The 10,289-nt window shown below is 43.7% G+C and overlaps 1 protein-coding gene across 1 annotated transcript; it reads right to left on the reverse strand.

Moving 5' to 3' along the window:
• Nucleotides 1–301: 301 nt before the first annotated feature.
• On the reverse strand, nt 302–9,374 carry LOC139801957 (protein phosphatase 1 regulatory subunit 3E-like). Its single transcript, XM_071756650.1, has one exon. The coding sequence runs from the start codon at nt 8,223–8,225 to the stop codon at nt 7,251–7,253; it is 975 nt and encodes a 324-aa protein (XP_071612751.1). The 5' UTR covers nt 8,226–9,374; the 3' UTR covers nt 302–7,250.
• Nucleotides 9,375–10,289: the final 915 nt, after the last annotated feature.

The following is a 10,289-nucleotide window of genomic DNA, read 5'->3' on the forward strand; positions in this document are numbered from 1 at the left end:
CCAACAATCTCACCCTGTCTTCTTGCAGCATCTTTGGTTACATTTCCCAAATAGCAGATACCAACACAGCTTCCCCAGGGAACCCTCAGAAAGGAGCCAGCCTGAAGAAGGGAAGTTGGGTGGAAAATCTGGCCCAAATACTAGATATTTGTCTTCAGATGTGCAGGTATATCCCAACATGTCTTCACACAAGCAATATGGGTGAACTGAAACATCAGTGTTCCCCATCTTCAACAAAATGAACTCGTGGTTCATCTTAAAAAAAAAAAAAGAAGAGAGGTTTGTATTTACCACATGCTCATGACTTGTATAATTAATCTTTAATGACAGCTAGAAGCTACAGGTTTATAAATATATATATTTATCTTAATTGTGACAACCAGTGATTAGATGCTGTTTTGGTGGAAAATTGTCTGAAATGCTGTAAGGCTAGGTAAAATACAAGGCATTATTAGAAAACATTGGTTTTGACCTTTTGGTGATATTACATTACTTTTACAAACATTAGAAACAAACATTACTTGGTGATATATAAACATTGCAGCAGAAACTCCAAAAGTAATTTACTAGTTAAGTACATTATTAAGAAACAACTTCAAAAAAAAAAAAACAAAAAACAAAACAACAAAAGACACAGCCAGTGTAACTCAAAGAAACAGTAATAAAAAAGTGAATTTTGTTAAAGGATCTTCAACAGACAGCATCTCCATTTCAGAGAGAAATAATTTGTGTAACACTGTAAGTGAGGAACTAAATTTGTTTAAAACCATCCCCAGAAGAATAGTTTTCTGTCCCAACAGTCAATTTTCCTGTGTTACAACAATATAGATTCATTTCCAGATGGAAGCAGGTTCTGCACCCAGGTAAAGCTCATTCTGTATCAACCTTAAAATTCATGAACTTCTTGTCAGGGTGCACACCCATTATGCCAGTCACAGGACACACAGAAACATTTGTAATACCACAGTTTAGAAACTGGATTTTTGAGTAATCCCAACCAATTTGAGTTTTACTACTTCGGATCAGCTTTAAAAACATAAATATTAGCTCTTTGAGTTTGAAAGTACAATACAATTTGGATTAATTTTACAATACAGAAATACTACAACTTTAAAAGTCACAACAGTGACAACTTTTTTGTCCTAGAAGGTGATAAAGTGTAATGTGTGACACTTTTTGAAATATTTTTTAATATTTCATGTAATTTTTGAAACATTGTCTTGTTACTGTTAGTCAAAGTATTATCATTTGGTGAAGTCAATTGAACAGAAAAGAGCCTAAACATAACTATTTAAAAAGACTATTAAAAGACACAGTTTTCTTAGTGATACTTCAACAGAATATTCTATACACAGCACACCAATACATCAATTGTCCCAATCAAGTTCATCCCTAAAAAAACAAAAAAACCCAAACAGGTACACCATAATATTGCATAGAAAGAAGTCCCTGGTATTAACACACTTGCACTGGGACTTTCTCCCTGCCTTACTAAATCAAAGCACATATATTTTTAAAAAGCACATCTCACATTTGACATTTTTCTTAACTATAGTCTTTGGAATCACTAGTGTATATGTTATTTCAAGCACTTTTTTCTTTTTTTTTCTTTTTTTTTTTTTTTTTTTTTTTGCATGCTATAGTTTAATTTTATAAAACTAAAATTGAAAGGAAAACTGTTCTCCTGCCTTCCTCCCCACAAAAAAACAAAAAAAAAACAAAAAAAACAAAACCAAAACAAAAAAACAAAAACAAAAAAGCAAAAAAACAAAAAAACAAAAAAAAACAAAAAAAAAAAAAAAAACAAAAAAAAAAAAAAGAAAAAAAAAAGGTTAAATAATCTTCCTATGTTGCATAAAAATAAAATCAGACCTTTCTCAATAACAAAGCTAAAACAGCATCCAGGCTAGGTGGATGAGGAGGATACTAATACAAGTTGGGGAACTCCAGAGTAAAAAAATACTTCTGAAAAGGAATTTAAAGGTCAGATTTATAAGTTGGATAAAGAGTTCAACCAACAGTCAGTGGTTTTACAGCTCAGTATTCGGCTTGAGCATAGAAGACCTACATTGCAGTCCATACACTGATTTTTTCTATACACTAAGCTGAACCTGAGCAAACCTTCCAACTGAAACATTTCCCTGAACATGTTTCATTTTGAAAAATGTCTCCATCTTCCATTTAGAAGAAAAAAACCTACTGATCAGCTCTACATAAGGCTAGGGGGTTTTATTTTACAGCAAAACTGACTATATTTACTTCTTATTTTAAACTATTTATGTTTGGAAAACCTTAATTTCAGTGCTCAAAAATGTTTTCATCTCAGTAAGCAATCCTGTCAGATATTCAGGTGGACACAAAGTGCACACAGGAAACAGATTTACTGATGATTTGCCATGCAGTATAATTGGAAGGTAAAAGAAGTTTTCATCAGTGCTGCTTACAGTGAGCACTTGAATCTCTTGATACAAACTGTGAAGACAGATTAAATCTGTCCAAAAGTTTTAACAATACACATTAGGCAGCATCAGATAAATAACAGTAGAAGCTGAGAAGACCATGTCTCTACAAGGAGATTTCATAAAAAACTAGACTTCTGGTTCCAGATAGAATATATACGTAGATTATCTGTATCAGAGGTGAATATATACAATAAATAAATTGTTATAGTAACTACAGTCACAGTTTTTTATTTTTACTTAACTACATAATGGTAGAGGTGTATCAGGAAGACATTTCTCACTGCAATTTCTTTCACTGTCATACGGGAAAAAATAATTAAATTCTTCTGACTGCTACAGATACAGCTGAAAATGTATCAGGAGTAACAATTACTGTACTTTTAGTAAAAAATTCATTTTAATGACAAAGCCATTACTGAACTTTTGGTGAAAAACCTAAGGAACACGTGATTTCTTTCTAGGAAATGTCAAAAGGCACATAAAAACTTCAGTGTCTGTTTAATAAAATATTTTTAAAAGCAGGTTCTGAGCATTTCTCTAAGTTACTTTACATTAAAATCAGAATTAGCAGATGTTTGCCAGTTGGCGTTATGGAAAAACGTTTCATGTATCTGTAAAGAGATAATGTTTATGCATGAACAGACATTTGTTCATTCATGTGATACACTTCCTCCTCACATATGCTGAAATAACAAAGAGTGTGCACTTATTCTGTTGTTTACTGAGATACCAAGGCACACACATTCACATCAAAAAGTTGCTTTGCAAGTGGTAAAAGGAGAAAAAATAATTTACCTGAAATAATGCACATTTATTGAAAATATGGACAGTTTAAGTTACTGGTTTTATGCTCATAAATAGCAGTGTGATTAGCTAGCTGAAATTCTGTTTACAGTCACTTAATCCTCTGATCCCTGTTAGGATTTTTAATAATTATGGTATATTTCAAAAATACTGTCATGCAAGTCACAGAATCACATGCAAAAAAAAAAAAAAAGTCTACGAGTTTAAGTGAGAAGCAGCAAACACCAATGTATATCAGACATACAGTACAATTTGACTCACTGTATCATTATATTGCACATAAAATAACATGGCACATTTCGTAAAGCTACAACTTTGCACAACAAATGACACATTTTTACATCTGCAGAGACATTAGCAATGAATAATTCAATTAAAAACGAAGTACACGGCATAGGGATTATTGCCTTGCCTAAACCATTCAACTATCACTCAGAAAGGAAGATGGCATGGGCTCTATTCATGCAAATAAAAATACAAAGACCTGACATTTTGTCCAGAAAAAGGTTGGCTTGAAAATTTTCAAGTATTTCCCTTTGCCTGTGAAAGTTCATTTTGTGGAACTACATACTTTAGGCATAGGATATTAAAAAGTTGTTTTGCCCCTTCCACTAAAACGATTGATGTCCTGCCAACTTGAAAATATCCTCTTCAACACAGGTTTTTTCTCCTCAAAGTCATAATTCAGACGTATCTAATTATTATTTTGCATTTTTATTTCATCTTCACTTACCAGCGAGCCACACATAGATAGCATCAGACTGAAATCTAAAGGACTGGAAGCTGTACATTAATGCTGCCAGTGGAAAAAACACAGTCATTGGAACTGAACATGTTTTTGAAAATCTGAATAAATGTTGCTTGGAAATAAATTAATGTGATAGAAGTGAAAATGTGTCAAAGTAGTGCTGCTTTGACATACAACACTGATAAATTTCTATTAAAACACCTCAGAGTTCTTCCACAGGCATCATCAATGCCCTGCCCAGGAGAAGCTGTGGCTGCCCCCAACCCTGAAGGGTTCAAGGCCAGGATGGATGGGGCTTGGAGCAAACTGGTCTTGTGGGAGGTGTCTCTGCCCATGGCAGGGGGTTGGAAACAATGACCTTTAATGTCCCTTCCAACCCAAACCATTCTTTGATTCTATGGTTTCCAGTTAAAGCTGACTGGGTGCAACCTTACCTCTCCAGGCTTTAGAAAGTAGGTGTTGATGCATCCTTCTACAAGACCATGAATTTCACTGGACTCTCTTTTGCAAAGCATTCTTCTTCTGGTATGCTGCATCCTCAAAAGGTTTAGTATTCAGATTTGTGTTTCACAAACTGGGACATAAATAAAAGAGCAATAATACCTGAACGTATACAAAGCCATAGCCCAGTTCTGCCTACAAAATTTCAGCCAAGAGCAACAGCAATTTTGCTTAAGTCATGGTAAAAAAAAAAAAAAAAAAAAGGCTAATATAACAACTTGCCAACATACTTGATGCATGCAAATCCATTTAGGTATTCCATGTTTAAAGAGTTTAAGCCACAGTTTTTCTAAGGAGATTTTTAGACAATTGGAGACCTGCAGATACTGCATAAATCGAACAATGAAAACTGCCATTCCCTGGAAAATAATTTTGAAGTTCCAGAATTAGTTATTCACCGTTAAAAATGGTTTTAGCACCATTTGTGTTTCTAAAGCCATTAAAACAGTAAACAGAAAATCCTGTTAACATCAGTTAACCTAAAATGCATAGTAAATATTTTTTTCTCCAAGCGTGTTCACCATCAGTTGTTGGTTCACTATTTGGGTAAAAAAGGCCAAGCAAAAATTGTTTTGGAAAGCTACAACACATAGAAGGATGTTTGGCTATATTTCCATCAGATTTCAAAGTGCTTTCAAATGGAGACAAGTCCTTTTCCTCCTCTCCAGTATTAAGGCTCTTACAAAAAAATAAAGACTAACTAAAAGACACTTGGGCTTTATCAAATACACCACTTACTCTGCTTTAAGTGTGAACACTAAGACACTAGTTCTGCAATTTTAGTTTTATAAATGTGTACTAGTAATATAGAGGATTACTCTGTTACAAGATCCAGGCCTTAATATTCTAAAACGTGAAATACTCAGTAGGTGTTGACAGTACGTTTCTTCTATATTATTTCTATTAAAAACACAGGGATTAGAAAACTGGGAAATTAAAACCAAGTTACCCATACTATGGAAAGGCTACCTTGCTATGATATTTATGAAATCAGAAAGTGTTTTAGAGAAATTAAAACTTTTCCCATCAAGTTTCCAGGATTTCCCCCGCCATGAATTTATAAATTTCATAATTATTCTGATGGAACCAGACCCTCAGGAGACAAAAGTGCTCTCAATTCCCATCCAGAGTAAAAAGGTTCTATGAGAACTTGACATTACTCCAGATGTTTGGGACAGTTAACCCTTTCGAGGAACAGAAAAACCCAGGTAGAAGTCACATTTAATTCCTAAATTGCCTACAGAGGATCCAAAACATTACAGGCCTGACTTTAAAGCCCTTCACACTCAGAGGATCGCGCTGACGGTTTCAGCACTCACAGAAGAGTAGAGGTCCCTCCCCTGCAAACACATACACACCTAAACCTTGGAAAATTAGCACCCAGATTTGGCACCAGCACAACGTGTATTCAGCTGAACTCCTGGAAAAGCAAGATTAAAAAGGAAAATATTTACTGCTAATATAATTTCAAACATACCTTCGAAGGCAGAAGTCAGCATGCTCTAATTTTTACCAATACGTTTTTATATGTCAAGAAAAGGACTTTCTTCAGTTTGTCTGACTGAATTTAACCAGCTTTGTTGCAGTAATTATTGAAATTATTGAAATATTCATTAATGATGAAAAATTCAAAGCATTTTGCTGTTTCAGAAAGCGGGCTCTTGGCCTGACACATTAGGATCAGAAATTCAACTGAACCGTTAACATGAATAAAAGTGAAAGTGTTGCTTGGGATGCTCTCTAAAGTTATGGATTCAACTCTTGCCATCTCTAGTTCCTTTGGTGGAGTTCTATGACATTCCTGCCGACCTGAACACAAGGAGCTTTATGGGACCAATCCTACTGAAACAAACATCAGATCCGGACAAGCCTTTACAACAACGTACCACGTGAACTTCAAAACAAAACACTTGCTTTATAAAACCCTCTCAGTGGGTTGCATTTCAATTAGTATGCGACTTACTCACTCTTCTTTTCTAAATATGCTAAACACATCCAACAGAGTTCAAAATTTTGGAAATAAATAAATACATCCTTAGCTTTAAACCAGTCAATCACTTCTACAGCGTGGCGGAACACAGCTACGCATGGGGGGCATCCCTACTCCTATCTTTTGGGGCTCAAAATCACAACCTACCCCTTAACGCTGCCACATCAAGCTCTTAACCTCGCAGGGCAATCAACACGAGTGGGTCAACACGGACCAAGCACCTCACAGGCTTTGTTTAAGCAGGATTAGGCAAACAGGATGGCTGGCTTGGCTGGAGGGACACCCTATGACCCTGCTGGCTCTTTGCTGAGCCTGCCCCTGTCACCCTGAGGTGACAGAGGATGATCCTGACCTCCTCCACCTGTGGATCCTGGTCCTGACCACTGAATTCTGCAGATCCTCTGCAGCCCCGTTCCAGAGCCCGGCTGGCGGATGCTTTGGCGGTGGCCACAGTGAGAGTGAGGGGGAAACGGGGCCTGGGCCGCACACGGTGCACCCGGTCTCCCTGCAGACACCCCTGGAAGGTTTCCCCTGGCTAGTGAAATTAAAATATATATATTATCCATCTGTAAACAGAATTCGGGAAAATATTTTCCGGCGACTTACAGAGAAGCGGCTGGAAGCGCGGCCTGCGCTGGGCCGCGGACCCCCGGGGGGGGAGCCGGAGCGGTGCCGAGCGCTCCTGTCAGGGGCTCCGCGCTCCCTGAGGCAGCAGCTCCCTGAGGAGGCGGCCGCCCCCCGCGCCTCAGATGAAGTGGATCCAGGCGGTGCTATCGGGGTCCTGCAGGGGTCCAGCGGCGGGCGGGACGCGGTGCCGGCCCCGCAACCGGTAGTTCGCGCCCTCGTTGTTGTCCCAGTACTCGGAACCGGCGACGCGGTAGCGGACAGCGAACTCCAGCGTGGTCTCGGCGGCCGCCGCGGCGGTGCCCAGCGGCAGGAGGAAGGCGAAGCGGTCGGTCAGGCCGTCCGCCGGGCCGCTCGGCTGGTAGGCGGCGGGCACCTCGGCGCAGCTGGCCCAGCGGTTGAGCGTGTAGCGCACCGACACGGCCTTCTCGTAGGCCAGGTTGAGGACACGCACGGCTCCGCGCAGCCCCGCCGGCTCGGCCCGCACCCACTCCAGCCTCACCTTGTGCTGCCGCACTCGCTCCGTGAAGCCGGGGCTGGCTCCGGGCTGCGGCGGGAAAAGCGGCTCCAGCAGCAGCGGAGGCGGCGGCCCGAAGAGCACCGGCTCCAGGTCACCGAGCGCCGGCGGCTTCCTGGTCTTGAAGAGGTCGGCGGTGCGTGGCGTTGGCGGTGCGGGCAGCGGCACCTGCGGCAGGTCGGCCTCGCAGAAGTGGCGCACGGAGGTGAGCTCCAGGCCGAGGGAGTCGGCGAACCGCACCGTCTTGCGGCGAGAGGGGCTCTGCTGCAGGGCCGGGCGCAGGCTGCGGTCGCCGGGCGTGGGCAGAGATTTGGCGCGGCGGCGCTGCGTGGGGCTGGGGGGCACGGGGGGCAGCGTGGGCTCCCGCCCGCGAGATGGGGGAGGCGGCGACGGCTTCTCCTCGCCCGCCGCTTCCCGCACCAGGGGCGGGGGCGCCGAGTCGCCGTCGGGGCTGCAGCCCCCCTTGCACTGCTCGGCCAGGCTGCCATAGAGGCAAGCGCTGCAGCTGAAGTTGCGCGGCAGGTAGAGCCGGGGCGGCGGCGTGGGCACCGAGGTGTGGAGCGAACCCGCCTTATCCATGGGGGTGGCCGGTGGGAGCGGCAGCTGTGCCGGTGCCTAACGCACGGCCCGGGACCCGCCGCCCGGCTCCCTCCGTCCCTCCCGCCCGGCGTTCCTCCTCTCGGCCGCGGATGGTGATTCGGTCTCTATCACCCGGCCCGGGGGCTCTGCCTCTCGCCTGGACCCAGAGACAGCGGGATCACCTCGGTGTTGTCCCCGTCGCGGCCAGCCCCGCGGGATGCCGGCGGGTGCATGTGTCCGCGGCGTTCCGGCTGCTGCTGACGTGCCGCGGTCAGGCAGCGAGATACGCCCCGAGTCATCCGTCCTCCCCCATGGCTCCGAGCAGCTCCCCACCGCCCCTCTGCCCGCCTCGCTGTCCTCCTCGCCACCTTCTCCTAATGGCACCCCCGGCTGTCAGCTCCCCTCTCCCGCCGGCTCCCCCTTCCCGCTTTCCCCAGTACCGCGGTTACGCCGTCCCTCTCCTCCTCCTCCTTCTCTCTGTGTTCTGGGTCTTTCCTCGAGGATCTCATCCAAAAGGAGGAGGCGGGAGGGATTCCCCGGTGGAAGCATTAAAATTCATTGCGGCGCTCTGCTTCGCCCGATCTGGTTACAGAAATAGCTGCTGAAAGAAGAGGCAAAGCCGGGCTCTGGAAGATTAAACGGGCCGATAAAGAAACAGCTGGCTTGCAAGTTGGATCTCGCAGTGTGCATTTAAAGGAAGAAATCCAGCTAATCTGCTGTAATGCCGTTACAGTACATCTGCTGGATAAAATACACCTGCCGCAGCCCTGCTACAGCTTTCTGTCTGTAGTAAAAAGCAGCTGAAGTCTGAACAAGGAGCGCTGACTGGGAAACGCAGACTGCGTTTGTTCTTTTCAGACGAGTGTTTAATAATTGCCGCAATATTCAAATAAATTGCAGTTTCATCAAAACTAAACTCCGGTGCAGCCAGCTCAAGGACCTGAAGCGCTATTTTAGCAAGTCGCTTCACTCCAGACTTTCTGTAATCTGGTACTAATTTTTAATTAGTAAATTGCATTAAATACAACGATCCCGCCAGCGACTGAGCCTGGACTGTGTTGACATGTGATTCTGATTTAGTTTCTGAGCACGAAGTTTTACACCTTCATCATTTTATCTGCAGCACTGCCTAAAGTCTAGGCAGTGGAAATGTGTCTGGTGAGATTAAAACAGGAACAAGTAAACCTGACAGCGACCATGAGTTAAATAACCTTCTGCTGGTGGTCTCTGTGAGGCCAATCAGCTGATCAGGGGGTGGCACCCAGCACTGCCGAGAGGGATATAAAGGGCTGTGAGGAGCACCAGGGACCCGGAATGCGTGGAACAGGAGCAGGCGAAGAGGAACGGGCAAACAGGAACCGTGCATGGCACTTTGCAAGGCAGTTCACGCAGGCAGGACAAGCAGGAGGGGCACAGCCACCTCCCAGCTCTCTTGAAGGAGCAGTCGTCTCCAAAAAAGCAAAACCTGTTGCTGTTAAGACACAGGGTGTGTCCACACAGATGGAACCCCTGAAGAGGGACAGCAAAATGGACGTAGCTGCTCAGGCCTCTGGTTGTGTGGAGTGTCTGAGCCTGGTGTTAGCACCAGAGGACAGTGTGAGGGGGGTCTGTGTGCGATGCGAGCAGGTGAATGACTTGCTGTGCCTGGTGGCAGAGCTCAAGGAGGAGGCAGAGAGACTGAGAAGTATTAGGGACAGTGAAAGGGAAATTGACTGGTGGTGTCACACCCTTTCTAACCCAAAAGAAGTCCAGAAGGGGATGGTGATCAGACATTGGAATGGGCTGCCCAGGGAAGTAGTGGATTCTCCATCCCTGGATATATTTAAAAAGAGACTGGATGTGGCACTCAGTGTAATGGTCTCGTAACCACGGCAGTGGTGGATCAAGGGTTGGACTTGATGATCTCAGAGGTCCCTTCCAACCCAGCCAATTCTATGATTTTATGAAATAAAAGCCACTACAACACTGGGAAAAGCTCCCTACTGTCTAGTATGAGCTTTCATTCTTTCATTAATAAGTATAAAATAATTCCTGGCTTATTGCTGCTAGCTTCCAAATATTTTT

This window comes from Heliangelus exortis, chromosome 13, assembly GCF_036169615.1.
Source record: "Heliangelus exortis chromosome 13, bHelExo1.hap1, whole genome shotgun sequence".
In the NCBI taxonomy this organism is placed as follows: domain Eukaryota; kingdom Metazoa; phylum Chordata; class Aves; order Apodiformes; family Trochilidae; genus Heliangelus; species Heliangelus exortis.